The sequence below is a fragment of the Lacerta agilis genome, chromosome 5, assembly GCF_009819535.1.
Source record: "Lacerta agilis isolate rLacAgi1 chromosome 5, rLacAgi1.pri, whole genome shotgun sequence".
NCBI classification, from domain to species: Eukaryota; Metazoa; Chordata; class Lepidosauria; order Squamata; family Lacertidae; genus Lacerta; species Lacerta agilis.
The window spans coordinates 35,629,992-35,648,380 of NC_046316.1; the positions used below are offsets into that span (position 1 = coordinate 35,629,992).

The 18,389-nt window shown below is 42.6% G+C and overlaps 1 protein-coding gene across 2 annotated transcripts in view; it reads right to left on the minus strand.

Moving 5' to 3' along the window:
• The window catches only part of ADGRA1 (adhesion G protein-coupled receptor A1), a 314,608-nt gene that overhangs the window by 138,438 nt on the left and 157,781 nt on the right, over nucleotides 1–18,389 (minus strand). For both annotated transcript variants that reach the window (XM_033149325.1, XM_033149326.1), the window contains 2 exons: nucleotides 16,552–16,713; nucleotides 11,906–12,109 (listed from right to left, as the gene is read on the minus strand). In XM_033149325.1, the coding sequence (XP_033005216.1) occupies nucleotides 11,906–12,109; nucleotides 16,552–16,713 (366 nt within the window). The remainder of the gene's footprint in view (nucleotides 1–11,905; nucleotides 12,110–16,551; nucleotides 16,714–18,389) is intronic.

Below are 18,389 nucleotides of genomic sequence, written 5' to 3' on the forward strand. Positions count from 1 at the left end.
CCCCTGCCTTATACAGAGAGAGCTGGGGAAATTATTCTTGCACTATTGTGGGGCCTGATGACAAATGTTTCAAGGGGCAATCACAACCAATGTTACCCTTTCCACCGCAGAAGGCAAAATGCCTACATCAGCTTTAGCCAATGTGATGCCTTCCTGGTGTCTTGGACTCTAATTCCTACCAGTCCCAATCAACACTGCTGCTGTAATGCAAAACATTGGGGGCGGCAGGGAGTGGGGAGCTTGGCAAAGGCTCATCTAGATTGCCTCTCTTCCCCCACCTCTTCCCTTCTTCACCACCTCCAGACACCAAGATATAGTTCCCATTAGTGATGTACCATTTAACATTGCAGGCGAGGATGCGGGAGAGAGACTTCTCAGTGGCTGCCCCCAGACTTTGGAACTCCCTCCCTAGAGAAGCTAGACTGGCTCCCTCTTTGCTGTACATCTGCTGGGAGGTGAAGACTTTCTTGTTCCAAAAAGCTGCTGGGAATTGACAGCTTCTAGTTTTAAACAGATTTTATATTTGGATATGGCTTAAATTCTATTACTGTTCAATTGATTCCTTTAAACAAATTTGTATTGGTTTTTAAATACAAATACAATAACCATTAAACACTTACCCAACAGTACAGCTAATGGTGTTTGTTTTATCCATTGTCTCTAGACATACTAATGACTGGTTTTTCTGTTTCTATCAATTCTTGTTTTTATCTGAAAGTCGCCTTGTGTCCCGTCAGTGGAAAAGGTAGATTATAAATAAAATAAAATAAAATAATAATAATAATAATAATAATAATAATAATAACAGCTCCTGCATACAAAAACAACAATCAACCAACCTTCCACATAGGAAACTAGATTCAGGGGGAAAGCCTAGTCTTTGGTTTTACCTGCAGCAGTTGTCATAGGGTACCACTATTTTACACTTTCAGCATGCAGCAAAATAAAGAGATTGCCCACCCCCCTCCATTAGAAAGGAGCCTTTTCTCAATGTGTGGCACAGATATCAAGGTAGGTGTGTGTTTGTGGGTGTGTGTGGGTGTGTGAGAAGAGAGATTTGGTCTCTAGTCAATGGCCCAATTATTTCTTTCCATAAGCTCATCAGCATACAAAGGAGCTGAATGGGATCTAAAATTTGGTTGTGAACTTGCATATTCATTTTGCAACTTAAATCCTTGCCTTGGGAAAACTTTCAGAGAGAGTTATCCGAAGGCTCTTGCGTTACTATTGATCCTGTTTTGCAATATTATGATACCATTAATTTTACTCAAAATGCATGTTCTAAAAGCTAATCTACTGCATTATTAACTGTTACAATGTCAGCATGTTTATTATCAAATTTTTCTTAATTAGAATATGAGCTATTATTTACCATCACATTGCACATGATGGAGTTTTGCAATTTAGCTTTCTTGCCTCATGATAAATAAATCACCTGGATAATGCATTTGGGAAAATCTTGCAAGCAGCTTTTACATTAGCGCAAATGATACAATATTTTGAATTATGAAGAGACAGCAAAATCAATGGATTAAGAATATCGTAACAAGTTATATGAAATCAATGTGGCGTTGTATATGAAAAGTACTGTACACTCTGCAACTTCTAAAGAGGTAAATTAGGGTGATGTACATAAAAGCTGGGATTTCACAATCCTCTATTAAATTGTCAGATTCACTGGGTTGCATCTAACTAAGCCCTACTCAGAGTAGACCCATTGATATTAATAGACCAAATATAATCTTAACATCCATAATCTTCAGTGGGTCTGGTCTGAGTGGAACTAGCACAGGATGCAAACTCTTAAATGGGTCGTTCCATATCAAGTGATCCAACTTCTTAACCTCATGTCATCCAATTTTGTTTGATATGTAACAAGAGTTATTTCAAAGCATTAATTCTATCATGTGATAGCAAGCTATCACTCAACTTTGGAACACATTTTTAAAAGAAAAGCCTGACTAGCTTCTCAGACACCTTTTAACTGAATACCTTTCTAAAGAAATCCCAGAAGCAACTGATATTATAGTTGAAGTCTTGTTTATTCTGTTATATTTTACTCCAAGAAGACACATTTATCCTAAATAGAACCCAATAAGGCAGACATGTATGTACCGTGTGTGTGTGTGTGTGTGTGTGTGTGTGTGTGTGTGATCCTACTGAGATCCCAAGAAGAAATTTTCAGGTAGCTCTTAGAAATATTAAATAATCAATACATTTTAAAGGTTTTTTTAAATTTCTAAAAAAAAACAACTAAAATCACTCAAATTTAAAACTTAGAGTAAGTCCATCATGTGACATATCATATTAAAGCCCACAAAGTTCTGAAGAGATTGGTGTTTTTAGTCTTGGTGTATCTGGATACTGAGTTTCAAAATGTGTTTTATTGGTTGCTTATATTATGTTACAAACCGTCCTGAGGCCTTCGCAGTGTGGAAGGATGCAAACTCCAAAATAAATAAATAAGGCTGAAATCCTATTCCTAATTACTTGGGAATAAGCCCCACTGAATAAAGTAGGGCTTGGTTTTTAGTAAACATGTACATGATTGCACTGTACATTAAGTAGGAAGACTGTCATTCTTTATCATTGACCAGCATGATTTTATAGTTACTAGAGGTCATGCTATTTTGCATTAGGTAGCTGGATGAGAATGGAAAGCAGAACTGAATACCCTCAATTACGTCTTTGTACCAAGCAGCAGCCTTTTTAGAAGGCTGGGCTATGGTCTAACCCAGTGGTACCCAACAGGTGGTCTGTGGATCCAAGGAGGTCTGTGTAACCCACCCAGGGGGTCCATGGCATAATTTACATAAGAAAAACTACAGTAGAGGTATCAACAGTTATCAATATAACTGTTGATATATACAAAAGAGATATCAAAATTTTCAAAAGTTGGGGCTCCAAGGGTTGTGTTTTGAAAAACAGGGGGGTCTGCAGCAGTTAGCCAATGGGGAACCACTGGTCTAACCTCAAGCAAACAGAGATATCAATGGAATTACTTGAAGGATGGTGTGGTTATAGTAATTACTCCAAGGAACTGTGTGCATGCCACAACAGAGTAATGCACTTTGCATTGAGTGAATCCCCTGACACATGCACAAAAAGTTCTGCTGCAGGGCTGAATATACTACCAATGAATAAAGCGAAAATTGATGAAAAGGGCTTTGCTTATTTAGAATGCAAAGCAATTTTGCAGTGCATTACATCATTTCAGTGAAGTGACTTCTTTAAGCAGATCATTGCCTATCCTGCGTGTGTGAATTTATAAATAAGATAGTTGCACACTACAGTGTAGAATACAAATATGGCACAGCGGCCACAGTTTCTCCCGTATTTTCATAGGGTTATTACGTGATTGCAACAAAATGCACTCTGCGGTGAAATCTGAACACTAGTTCATCACTTTTAAAAAATGTATTTAATTTTAAGAAGTGTGTTGGCTCCCATCTGTTGACATCTCGCTGACACTTCATAGTTCAACATGCCTCGTTTCATTAGTGTGGAAAAATACTATTGCAGTTATTCATGAGTTATGGAGGTTTGTTAAATACAACGAGCTGCAAAAAGCCCTTTATTCCAGTTCATGTGTTCTGGCTCTTCCTTTGATAGTACAGCAGCTTGTATATCCACTAACAAATGTAAAGTAGGTGGAGAACGCCATCATTCTTGCTTAACTGCAAACTGTGCAGAGTTTGTAAAGCCACAGGTGACCATAACTAGGCACCAAAGAAAGAGATCACTATGGACATAAGTGGGAACTTGTTTTTCTGGATTACCAGTACCCTTAGACCTTGTAAACATGATATATTTTGCAGCATTATAGCAGTGTAGCACCTATGTGATTGACAGACATACTGTTGCATCCTCAACATTAATAAGAATTTTGTCACTGATGCAAAGGCAGAGTTCGCCTTGATACCTCTATATTGTTTTCTATAATGTCACACAGTCACCCACGATAAGGTCTTATTCCAATATATAAAGCAAACATCTAAGCAGAGAGAGACAAGAACAGTGAAACAAGGCAAGGTGCCTGCGTCTCCACAAAATCTCTGTCTGTTATTATCAGACATCTGATTACTACCGAGAGATAAAATCAATACTAATATCATTTGCGTAGGTCAGCTCAATACTAATAAACATTTGCGCGTGGCTAGAAGCTTGCAGGAAATATATCAGCCTAAAAAGATTAAATAATTTTCCTTCCATGTAGCACCATACTGATATTTCTAAGTTCACCATATGTATGATATATACATGGCTTCTTACTAGGGATGAAAAATAAATAGACAATAGTTCCGAGGTAAACTTAATATGAACAAATGGCTGAATTGCAGCAAAATTATAGCCTACTAAAACTGGTTGAAAAGTTCCATAGCCAACCATTATTGTTATGTTAAGCAAAGCCAGTGTAGGAGAAGATAGCAGACTTACCGGTAATTGAATTGCGTAACGTTTTGTTAACTTTATTAGAACCAACCAAAACATACTGCCCAGTTGGATTTTGGAACTTAAGAACTTTAAAAATGTGTCCATCCTGCTCATCGCACTTATAGATGAAATATAAATTTAGCACCAGCGTTTGAATATTTGTACTCTGCAGTTCTAAAGCACGCCAGTGCAAGTAGATAAATAGGTACTGCTGCGACAGGAAGGTAAACGGTGTTTCCATGCACTCTGGCACTCATCACGGTCCTCTGTACACCAGTAGCGGCTTAGTCATCCCAGCCGGATCGCATAAATGAGAAAGCTGTCTGGGGGGACACACAAGCTCCCTTGGCCAGAAATGTGAAATGAGTGCCCCACCCCATAATCGCCTTTGACTGGACTTAACCATCCAGGGATCCTTTACATTTACTGCTCTGGTATATGTAAGGACGGAAATGCTGGACATATTTCAGGAAGGTCTCAGTGTATGGGAAAGGAAACGTCTTACTTTTCTTTTGATAGGCCATATCAGACCAAGGTGAGTGAACCATCACAGGAATTCTTTAAAAGCCAAGCATGGCCTATTCTTCCAGACCATGTATCTTACAGTAGTTAAAATGAAAGCCAAGAAATGCATACATTCCTTTTTTTCTTTTTCAGTTCTATTGCTATTAATGGTTTCTTTTTCCACCGTGAGAATGTGCTTTTGATTTGTCAAGCTGCATTGCAAGAGATGTCTTTATAGCAAATGTTCCAAGCTGAACTGGTTTTATAAATTTATGCAGAAAGTACAGAGCAGAACCCTACAGAACATTGACAAGAATATGGCTGGGATCCAACAACATCTAAGTGCATGCAAAAAGGTGCTTCTGTTCGAGCAAGGGGGACCCACACTTTTCACTGATTTCCTTTTTTTTAAAAAAAAGCATTAATATCCTGACTGTTTTCGTTTTGTTTTGTTTTCGTTTTTTAAATTTAAAATAGCTTTATTTAATTTCAGACTTCTAAAATACAACCATATCAAAAGAAACAAATAAACAAACAAACACCCCCCCAAAAAACATATAATCTAGACATTATAATCCACAAAAAATAATATTTGAAAAAACAAAACACAGAGAAAAAAGCCAAGAATTATAAATAACAATTGGAAGTCCATTTTTAATTTTTAACTTTTCACTGATTTCCATTTCACCTGCAATCTTGCAGCCATACCCCACAACTTTCCCATGAGCCCACAACCCGGTGGTCAATATGAGCTTTTTTTTAAAAAAATACAGAGTAAAAGAGAAGTTAGGAAGCCTAGTTTAGTCCTGGTTAGGGAAGTTTTTAATGTTTGATCTTTTGTCGTGTTTTTAATGTTCTGTTGGGAACCGCTCAGAGTGGCTGGGGAAACCCAGCCAGGTGGGTGTGGTATTATTATTATTATTATTATTATTATTATTATTATTATTATTATTATTATTATTATTATTATTCCATGAGAGGAGAAATGGTGCTCATCATTATTAGGACCAAACCCTTTAAAAACAGTACTATGCACACCTACATGTTTATATTATTTTTGAATTTTATTTTATTGCTACTTGAATGTTTAAGGACAAAATGGGGGCATGACTTAATTAACATGGCAGCTGAGAACCAGTGTTGCACTTTAATTTTGAATCAAAAAAGTCAACACACCGTTTTAAAGTTTGAATATCAAGCCAGCCTGAAAATAAGACTACAGTGGTACCCCACAAGACGAATGCCTCGCTAGACGAAAAACTCGCAAAACGAAAGGGTTTTGCGAGTTTTTAGTTGACTCGCAAGACGAATTCGTCTATGCCTGTTTTTCGCAAGACGAATTCGTCTGGCGAGGTACCACTGTAAGCCGGCTTACCTTTTCGCTCTGGTCGGGAGGGGTGATGTCCGCGTCCGCCATTTTGGATCGACTCTGCATGCGCAGTCGATCCAAAATGGCAGACGCGGACAACATCCCTCCCGACCGCAGCGAAAAGGTAAGCCCTCCTGGAGCCGCGGGGCGCCGCGTTGCCGGTCGGGAGGGGGCCGTGGGATCGTGCCCGATGTCGGGCATGATCCCACGGCCCTCTCCCTCCTTCCTGGAGCCCCGCCGCTGCGTTTTAAGACTGCAACGATCGTTGCAGTCTTAAAACTCGGCGGCGCGGAGCTCCGCTGCCGGTCGGGAGGGGGCCGTGGGATCGTGCCCAATGTCGGGCACGATCCCACCGCCCCCTCCCTCCCTCCCAGAGCCGCGGAGCTGCGTTTTAAGACTGCAACGATCGCTGCAGTCTTAAAACACAGCACCGCGGAGCTCCGCTGCCGGTCGGGAGGGGGCCGTGGGATCGTGCCCAATGTCGGGCACGATCCCACGGCCCTCTCCCTCCTTCCTGGAGCCCCGCCGCTGCGTTTTAAGACTGCAACGATCGTTGCAGTCTTAAAACTCGGCGGCGCGGAGCTCCGCTGCCGGTCGGGAGGGGGCCGTGGGATCGTGCCCAATGTCGGGCACGATCCCACCGCCCCCTCCCTCCCTCCCAGAGCCGCGGAGCTGCGTTTTAAGACTGCAGCGATCGCTGCAGTCTTAAAACACAGCACCGCGGAGCTCCGCTGCCGGTCGGGAGGGGGCCGTGGGATCGTGCCCAATGTCGGGCACGATCCCACGGCCCTCTCCCTCCTTCCCGGAGCCCCGCCGCTGCGTTTTAAGACTGCAACGATTGTTGCAGTCTTAAAACACGGCGTCGCGGAGCTCCGATGCCGGTCGGGAGGGGGCCGTGGGATCGTGCCCAATGTCGGGCACGATCCCACCGCCCCCTCCCTCCCTCCCGGAGCCGCGCCGCTGCGTTTTAAGACTGCAACGATCGTTGCAGTCTTAAAACGCGGCGGCGCGGAGCTCCGCTGCCGGTCGGGAGGGGGCCGTGGGATCGTGCCCGATGTCGGGCACGATCCCACCGCCCCCTCCCTCCCTCCCAGAGCCGCGGAGCTGCGTTTTAAGACTGCAGCGATCGCTGCAGTCTTAAAACACAGCACCGCGGAGCTCCGCTGCCGGTCGGGAGGGGGCCGTGGGATCGTGCCCAATGTCGGGCACGATCCCACCGCCCCCTCCCTCCCAGAGCTGCGGAGCTGCGTTTTAAGACTGCAACGATCGTTGCAGTCTTAAAACTCGGCGGCGCGGAGCTCCGCTGCCGGTCGGGAGGGGGCCGTTGGGTCGTGCCCAATGTCGGGCACGATCCCACCGCCCCCTCCCTCCCTCCCGGAGCCGCGGAGCTGCGTTTTAAGACTGCAGCGATCGCTGCAGTCTTAAAACACAGCACCGCGGAGCTCCGCTGCCGGTCGGGAGGGGGCCGTGGGATCATGCCCGATGTCGGGCATGATCCCACGGCCCCCTCCCTACCTCCCGGAGCCGCGGCGCCGTGTTTTAAGACTGAAGCGAGCGAACAGCAGCGCTGCTGTTCGCTCACTGCAGTCTTAAAACGCGGCTTGGCTTGGCTCCGGTGCCGGTCGGGAGGGGCCCCCGGACTTTTTCCCCCATAGGAACGCATTAATTAAATTTTAATGCGTTCCTATGGGAAAAGGTGCCTCGCAAGACGAAATTTCCGCAAGACGAAGAGTATAAGTATGTATAAGTATGTTGGCCTTCTATCTAATGGATACAGTCATAGAAATTCTAGGCCATAATCCAAAGATCCATATGTGCAATTGTGTAGAAATGAAAACTGTTTTACACATCCAATATTGGTACAGCCTACTACACTTGCCAGGTAAAATAAGTCTAGAATAAATAACTAAGTATGCCAGACAACTTAACCACCGATGCATTGTTTCTGTGATTTATGTCTTCGTATTATCAAGTAGGAAAGATTCAAATGTACACTAGCTGTAACTGGAGCTTAAAAAGAGTTTAAGAGTTAAGGATACACCCTAACCAAAAAGAAGGATATTGAAACCTAAGCCTAGAAATCCCTTCTACCTTCAAGGAGCAGACTAGGTCACAGCACAGGCTCTGATCCTGCACACACAATGTTTACAGAATTACTCTCTCTGTGTTTGCCTTCATGGCAGTATTTTACCAATAGATTACACTATGCCATTGTTTCAATATTGCACAAGGGAGCTGTTACAGAGGCATAAGAAGAAAGATCTAAGGCTGCTAGCACAGGGAATGGCAAGAAATAACTTGGGTTATACTGGTTTGCTCAGAAGTCACTAACAGTGCTAATATTTTAGAGTATAATAAAATACACTCCGGTCATTTCATTTTTTGCTCAGCTTCATTCATCTGTCAACTGTTATGATACCTGAGCATATAAAATACTGATACTAATTTAGCCTGCTGAATGTGTTCTCAGAAAACTCATGGGACATATATTTATGTCCCAAAATGTGGCATAGTGTGGGTCTGATGTTCTCTGGAACAAAGATTTCTCCCTTTTAGCGCCGTTCTGTGCCCAATAAGCACGGGACGCCTTTGCCCAGCGGTGTTGGGGCCCATAAAGGTAAAGGTAAAGGGACCCCTGACCATTAGGTCCAGTCGCGAACGACTCTGGGGTTGCGGCGCTCATCTCGCTTTATTGGCTGAGGGAGCCGGCGTACAGCTTCTGGGTCATGTGACCAGCATGACTAAGCTGCTACTGACGAACCAGAGCAGTGCACGGAAATGCCGTATACCTTCCCATGTGTGGTGATTTTGAGATAAATGGACGCAGGCAACTGTCTTGCCCCCCCCCCCACATACACAAAATGAGAACATTTAGAAAATCAATGAATTATGAAATTATGCAAACATAACTGTTTCAAGTACTTTAAGAAGACCTGTTATAGCAGCAAGGCATAAATGGATTCCAGTTTAATTGAATATTCTGGATTAAACTTTACCCTTTCATTTACAGAACCAAAATAAGGGCTCTCTGTTGTACTTTTCTGAAAAATTCACCTGCAAAATGTTTACTTCACTGAAACAAGTCATGACAATCCAAGCCTGGCCAAGAATTTGGCTTGTACGTTTTCAACAAACATGGCAAAAACACGTAAGAAAAGATTAAACTTTGCTAAAGCTCTTTATATAGTGATATGCTGCCAAGGTTTTATTCAAACAAAATGTTCTGCCATAGGTTGAGATAAGATGCCTGGCATGTTCTTGGGTAAGAAGGGAATCTAATCACTTATTTTCCATTTTTGCTTTGTCATAATAAAAGAAAGAGGCACCAGTGCTTGGCAGGCAAACATATTTGGAGAAAATGTTAATTTTCTGTACCTGAAAAATATGAACAAATGTTTTGCTCCGGTTACAGAACACAACAGCGCTTAGAAATGGAATGGCACAATTCCCTGGCCGACTGGTTGGCACTGGCCTCTTTGGCTTGCTTGAAGAACAAGGTCGTAGCAGAGAGAAAAGTGGTAGGAGCATCCAACACAGTGCTAGGTCATCCCCACCTTTTCTAACTCTTAACTCCTGTAGTCCCTGGCACCAGTGAAACCATTTAACGTGGCACAAGGACAATCTGCTAACATGGGGAGATTTCCTCGTGCAACAGCAACATGAGAATGAAGGATACTGGTACAATGGGGAAGAGACTGCAGTGCCGCCTCCAAACTAGAGTGCTGCATGCTCAGCCAAGTTACTGGGCCTCCATCCTCACTGCCTTTGCCTAAAGCCAGTAGGGCCCACGGCACCTGGCACAAAATCTTTCCTTGTTTTTAACATGCATGGGTGTTTGCTTGCTTTTTAAATCCATTTCCTCCCCCCACCCCCTTTTCATTTACATCCCACCTTTTTCCTCAAGGTGATGTGCATGGTTTCCCCCTCCTCATCTAATCCCCACAACAACCCTGGGAGGTATAGAGTGTATCACAGAATTGTAGAATTGGAAGGGACCCTGAGGGTCATCTAGTCCAACCCCTTGCAGGGCACGAATCCCACCCACAGCCATCCCTGTGTGGGCTCTAGCCTCCAACCTCCTGGTTAACAGCCAGATACACTGCTACAGGGTTGATAAAAAAAAAATCTTAATCAAAAATTGCATTCAACTGAACTAGCACGAAGAAACATCAATAGCAATGATAGGATCTGCTATTCCACCCACCTCAAAAACAAGACCATTTTGAATACTTTCTAAAAGATTACAGAATATATATGCAGCATTTCATTTGGTAAGAGCTGTTCTATTATGGCACATCCCGCAATGCTGAGATGTGGCTTTTCAGATGGGTTTTTAAAAAGTAATCACTGAAACAACGTGTGCCACATTTCTCTCAGAAACTCGAAAGCACAGAATGGTAAGGGAGGGATGACCACATTTAAAGATTTTTAGGAGTTCCAGAACCAGCTTTTCAACATTTGCTTGGGAAATGTTCTATAATACACAGAACACTTCAAAACGTCAAAAACTAAGCCTATTAAAATAAGATTCCGTTCAAGGATAACAAGAACTTCAACTTGGAACACTCTAAATTTAATAACATGCTCAACCAAATGCAAAATTCTATTTAGCACTGGATCAGAATCTAATTGTTCTGCTTCATTATCCGATACAAATAATACATCCCACTAAGGAACTCGTGTCTATTTGCTTTCTTAAATTATTTCAGGCCCTATATATATATATATATATAGTAACAAAACTGCTAATATTATTTGAAACATTTCATAAAATAGAAGTGCCTTTCCGAACATGGTTTAATATTTCTTTGTCACTTGTCTAGCATTGCTCAAATCATCTGAACATATGATGGACCCCCCCTTTACAATTTTTTTCAAACATTCAATATACATCGTTAAGGAAACAGTACATAACAAACAGGAAATTGCATAAAACAATTCCTAATCACAGCTGAACAAACAGCAGCAAATCCTCTCGCAACTAGCAACTTTTTTTCAATATCTGGATGCTTTTATATACTTCTGCTTTCTAGAAGGGAAGATAATTCCCATTCCTACATACATTCAATATATACCTACATCCTTTGGCAAAATCATAAACTTGAGTCAAAACTAAAATGTGATTTATATATTTATTCAATACTACTACTACTAATAAATCAAGTGAACCCTGAGTAAATCATACATTTACTTCAAAAATTAGATTTATATGGATTTAATCAACTTTGGTCCACCTTGTCCCTGGGCCAGGATCAGGATACCTGCAACTATTTTTGCTGGAGGCCATAGGCTTGATGGCATTTCAGTCCAGTTTACTTTCATACCACAAAAAGTCCCACATGCTTTCACACTATTTTCATTGTTCTCACCATTCAACCAATGCAACATTTAGGATTCAACATCAAGTATTAGGGGCGTGTCCTTAAATCAACGCACACAGTTCTGTAAGAAATATTGCCAATGCACTTGCAAAACCAGAAGGAAGTTCAATTCATCATTTCAGATCACTTATCCTCATTGCTCCAAATGCTGCTTTCAGTGCAAAATGCAAACTATTTTATGTATAAATTCAGTGTATTTGTTGGTTATACCACTTACCATTGGGAAGAAATTAACCACAGAGGCACTATGACTGCCAGCATTGCACTTAAAATTCAAACGTTGGTCTGTCTCCCTGTTCCCTGTGTTGCGGCTCAGTGACCTGTCTGGATCTGCAGATATTTTCTGGAAGGCAGTGCAAGTCATCCCCATGAAGCTAGATGGCTTGATCATAAAGGCCTCCAGAGCAATATTAAGAGAAACCTGTCAAAACAAATTTGAGGAGCTGGTATAGTTTTAACATATTTTTACAGGCAATAACTTGTATAAAATCTACATTATGTATTTGCATATGCTGTACTATACACAAAAACACCCATACATAATGCATCACAAAACACCATTCATGTGCACCCATAAAGTTACATAACTTGTAGGCTGGCAACACTATTTTTAATTTTAAAAAACATACAAGGATCTTCTTTTTTAAATGTACAAGGACCTGATTCATTTCTTAAATTTTATCTTTACAGAGAAGAATGATATTAACTGGAGTAATTGTGTTTTAACAATCATTAGTTGTTTGTTTTAACAAGATTCCTACCGTCAGATGCTCACCACCTTTGAAATGAATGGGAAATGTGCAGGATTTCAGATTGGCAAATTTCATCCCGCAGTGCTATGGCAGTAATAATTCATATCATATTACTATGGCAACTAAATGTGGTCAAGGAAGGAATAGTTCAAGTTTCTCTAGAGTATCTACAGCCAAATGGATGGTCTCCTTGAATCAAGACACATTTCTTAGTGTTCCATGATGTAAAGTACCGGTAGTGATTAACAGTGACAGAGGAAGTGAAGTGACAACACTGGCCCAAAAAATATTTTCAGTTTTGTTAGCTGGAATCATTTACATCTTCAAGAAGATATGGTCTTTTCATATTAAGAGAGAAACGGAGACTAGCACAGTCTCAGCGATGCAGTTTGCTTAATTGCTGCTGGCCAGCCTCCAAAATGAACAGCAGTTGTTTGGTATTGTACGAGACTACACAGAGAAGTCTACAGCTTTATTTACAAGTTGAAGTTGACTGTACGCTAATTTGCCTACAGAAAGGGGAGGGGAGGAAGGACATAAAGAATGGCTAAGTAGAATCAAGACAAAGAAGCAGTCTGCCTAATTGTCCGCAAAGGGAGATAGATACCCTTAAACAACAACGAAAAAATGACCTACGGTACTTGACATCTAAAAACATTTACTGTCATATCAACATCAGCTTCTGGATAACTATGCCATACATGCATACTACATATACAACATTAAGCAACATTAAGGTGCCTCTGTTCCATTTTTTGTGCGTTAGTTCTGGCTGGGCACACATTGCAGCAGGAAAGAAAATCATTTACTGACTTCAAAAACAGGTGCAAATATGAAAGGGGAATGCAAGGTGAATCAGCTCTACCAATACTTCCCAGTAGGGGAGATTTTCCAGATAATAGAGAGCCTTCCAAATAGTAGAGATATAGCCAGGTACTCCCGGCATCAGTGAAGTATATCACAGTACAAAAGCCAACTATCACCAGGGATAAGAGAGGTATCTTGGGAGATAAGGTGACAGAACAGAACCATGTGATTTTAGAAGACCACAATAATGATCACAGGCCAGCCACATCACAGGCATCAGCTACCAGAGCTAAAGGAGAAGGTTCTTGTTTCTCCTAGATTGGATGGCAAAATGTAGACTTTTAAAGAAGCTGCTGACAACTTGAAAACATTCCACTAATTTTAGGTAGCCTCGCTACTTCTTGTTCAGTATGTACATTAGATGAAATTTTAATAGACACATTCATAATACTTTGAAATTGTATACCATCATCCAAGCTCACAGATTTCCTGACTCACAATATCTTCTTTTCAGCATTTTAATTTTTTCCCCACTTCCCCTAGAAAACAAATTATGCCTTCAAGCATCTGTTCAGGGTTTCCACAACCTCCTTGGAATTATTGGAAAAGAGAACAGAGCTGAGTGTCAGCTGTATGACACCTCAGTCCAAACCTCTGAAGATTACAACCAGTAGCTTTATGTGAATGTTGAGAAACATGAAGGTCAGGGTGGAACCTTATGGCACCCTGAAGGTCTATGACCACCTTCTGGACCCTGATCTCCAAGCAGGACCAGAAGTACTGCAAAACAATGCCCCTTAGTTCCATCCCCAAGAGACTGGCCAAAAGATACCATGGCTAATGATACTGAAAGCCACTCAAATTTCCAGGAGAACCAAGATCAAACTCTCCCTCTATCCATTTCCTGGCATAGGTTACTTAGGTTCATCTGAAACCCATGCCAAAGGCAAGTCTGAAATTTTAAAACAAGGACAACTAAAAGTACAACGAAAAGTTATGATTCACAAATATGTTATGCAGTATCTCACTGGAACTTGAGCATGTTCCCACCACTTTGACTAACTCCTGATATGCCCTTCCCTATTACCGGGTATGTGAAAAGCACATCACAAACTATAGGAAGCTCATTCAAGAAAGGCGCTCTAAGGACTCCTGTTTTTCCTTTCCTTTGATGTGTGAAAGGCAGACTCCAACAGATAAACTATCTAGGTTTCCAATTCGTTGTTTCATATATTGGCATCCAAAGGACTTCTTCTAGATCAGAATTTGTTTTTGCATGTTATCGTCAAGTCTCACTGAACATCTGCTGCTGTAACATGAAACATGGTAGTCAGAGATAAGAACTGACTTCTAAATGCAAAACTAAATCTGATTATGGATCCTCTGCTACAGCCATATGGCATCAGTTATGTCTTTACTACTATTCTGACGTATGCAACTAGCTAGATATCCTAAGTATGGTTTTCCTAAGCAATGCAATCCAAGAAATGCTAGCATTGTGTTCTAACAGAAACTGAGGTTTGGAAGGCTTTTATTCTGAACTATCACTTTATTATTTGATTCGTATTATTAGGGAAAAGTGTGTTCTAATAATTCAAAAGCAGTAAAAAGGGCAAACTAATAGTTTAAATCAGTGGTTACCAAATAGCTAAGTACTGCAGACCCCCTGTTTTCCAAAAGCCAAGCCACAGACCCCCTATTTTTGAAAATGTTGTTATCTCTGTGGTAGTTTTTGATATGTGAATGGTGTCTCCATATCCTCCATCATGTCCCAACACAAAATCGGGCCACTCCAGTGTGGGTCTAATCAGCAGTGGAGGAAGCCTTTTGGCTGCCTAGGGCGGCAGTGCGGAGGCACCCCCCTGGGGGCGGGGACGTCGTGACGTCATGATGTCAGACAGACTGTGCATGTGTGGAAATGCCGCGCATGCCCAGTCCATCCGGGCTGGCGCTGCTGCTCCTGTGGCGACCGGGTGAGCCGCCAAGCAAGTGGTGGGTCGTGGGGCTGCCCCGTCCGTAAAGCAGCACGGACGGGGCAGCCCCACGAGCCACTGCTCGCTTGGCGGCTTGTTCTGTCACCGCGGTAGCAGCAGTGCCGGCCCGGATAAATCCGGGCATGTGCAGTTCATTTGGGCCGGTGCTGCTGCTCCCGTGGCAACCGGGCAAGCGCCGAGCGAGCAGAGGGTTGTGGGGCTGCCCCGGCCGTCTGTAAAGCAGTATGGACGGATGCCGGGCGGCGGGGCTTGGTTTGGTGAGGGGCTGCCGAGTGTCACCCCCTCCCCTGGAACCCGGGGCGCTCCGCCCCCTATGCCCCGCCCTTCCTACGCTACTGGCTCTAATGACTTGCATGTTTTTGGGTGCCCTGCAAAACGGGATATCCTGGACAGTTGCTGGGTATGCATCACAGACCCCCTGGGTGGCTTACGCAGACCCCCTGGAGTCTGCAGACCACCAATTGGGAACCACTGGTTTAAAACAACTGGTTAAAGGCAGGAGTTGGCAGAAAGCAAAGCTACTGTTAGTTTTCTGGGCTATTTGCAGTTGACTTGCAAAGGTTTGTGAATCTCAATTGTTTAACAACAGCAACAACAAAACTAGTCTTCTCACTTAAATTAGGATATTTAAATGAAGAAAGGTAGTCAGTAGTAGTTTTTGTGTGAAAGGACTGTGAGGTCAGTTAAGTTCTGGCACTGGAAACACATTCCAAGGTTCAGAATATGCTCAGAGGTGCCCTGTGTTTTGTTTTTAAAAAATGGTTATGCCTTTTGCACCTGGCTCAATTGTAGATCTTAGGGTTTTAGTAAAAAAAATAAAATCAAAAATCAAAGTAGATGTGACAAACTTGAAGTCTAGCCCTATTCCACCTCTACATTAAAGTATATCACTCTCAGCAGAAATAACTAATCCCACAGTAATTGCTCTTGGTTGATGGTGTCAGACTCCTTCTTTCTCTACGTAACTCAGAACATGATTACTACTACTATTAAGTTTTCAAGTTGTGTGTTGCAACAGCTCAAAAAATATGGATCAATCATTTATCTAATATAGATTATCGGTGACACCGTGGTGGTAGTGGTAAAAAAGGGGGGGGAGTAAGTACTAATAATAATTACTGACTCATTTCTAAGTCCTGACGATGAACACCAGCTCTTAAGACAACATGCATTGGGTGCTACAAAATCAGTTGACATATAAACCAATGCTGTATGCATACCCAGACCCCCCCCCCCAATCCATCTCTGCTTCTCCCTCCTACTCCCACATTTTCCATATCAAAAAGCCACAAATAAATCTCAAGAAATACCTTTGATATGACCTGTGTATTACTGGTCAGAGTTTGATTTGCAATATGTTCCACACACTGTACAATCCTAGTACAAGCTTTATCTTCCTTTTGTGCCATCCATAATACATGGTCATTTACCAGCATTATATTGCTGGCAATCTCAACTACAGCATCTGCAAGCTGGTAGGAGGGAAGGGGGGGGGAGAGAGAAAGAGAGAGAGAGAGAGAGAGAGAGAGAGAGAGAGAGAGAGAGAGAGAGTGCAAAGTATTTGACTACTGCACAACAATGACATAAAAGCACAATTGAAAGCAGCTGCATTTAACTGGTCTAGTGAGCATTTCAGGAATTACTAGTTCTTAGAGCATCAACCTAAATCCTGTATTCTGGCTATAAGACTAAATTGATTTCTTATGGATAAGCCTGTCCCCAAGTCAGTAACTATAAAGTCAAAACTGTTTCAGAATTATATGAGCCCAAGCAATAATGTACCATTGGCATAAAGTATATCGTGCTATGAGTGCTTTAACAGTGATTTGTTCCTCTTCCAGTCCCTGCCCTGACTACAGGTGCAATCTAATCCCACTCCATGTATTCTTTTTTCCAAGTTAAGTAAATGTGAGAGCGGGGATAGTGGGGATAAGCGACTAGCATCTCTCTCCCAATTGTTCTTCTCATTGCCCTCCATGAGGATGAAGTGGGAGGGGGGCTCCTGTTCTTGTGCAGGATCCCTGTTTTGTAAGTAAATAAATTGCTAGTGTCCCATTTCAGTTGTGAGGTCAAACACAACCTGAGATATGGGTTGTGCTACTATATATAGTGACAGGGCTGTCTTAAGCATATCCGGCGCCATGGTGCAAAGTTCCCTCCGGCGCTCGCCCCACCCCATTTCCCAGAGTTTTTTTTAGGGAAGTCGGTGCTGCCGGCGGGGTTGGAGGAGGCAGGCAGCGGCTGGAGGGTGGCTCCTCCGGCGGGGAAGAGGCGGAGGCTGACCGCAGCACCTCCCGACTCAGCTAGCTAGCTGCCGTGGCCATGGCAGACAGAGATTCTGGGTGTGCTGCTGCTTTGGCGTGGTATGGCAGAGGCAGGCGAGGGCGGTGAGCTGATGGTGGGAGGCACCTCGTCCAGCCTCTGCTTCTTCCCTGGTGCCCCGTGCCACTAGCCTCTATGGGTAAGATGCCCCTGTATAGTGACTGTGTATCAGGAGTGGGAAACCTATGGTTCTCCAGATTTTGCTGAACTAAAACTCCCATCAGCCTTAAAAAGCATGGCCGATGGTTTGGGATGCTGGGTGTTGTAGTTCAGCAATATCTGGAGAGCCAAAGGTTCCACACGCCAGATGTAGATTGTCATCGTTCTTTTAGTGCCCCCGAAGGTTTTCACTAAGATGTGTCAAGCATTTCACTACTTTGTAAGGCTCTACTATTTTTAAAAAATAAATCTATTTTTTAATACCATGTTGAGGCCTTGCCTCTTTTTCCCTCTTTGGGTTTGGTACTGACCCTCTTTTTTCCTTCGTAAACTATGGGGAATGCATGCCCACTTTGGGTCACTGTGTCAATTACCTATGACGGCACCGTGAATGTTGGAGAAATCAGATGTCTAGAAGTATCAAAATATATGAAGCACATCATACCAGCTTGCAGCTAAAATATTGTTCACGGCAATAATACTAAATAGGATTAGAACTCTTACGATACTTCCAGAACTGCCTTAATTTCAACCTTAGTGAAGCTGTGTATAAAACAGAACAAAAGGACCCCCTACACACACACACTAGATCCAGCCAATGGGGTATTAGGTCCAGCATCTTGTTTCCAGCTGAACTAGACATAGCATCTGGGAGGCAAGCACAAGG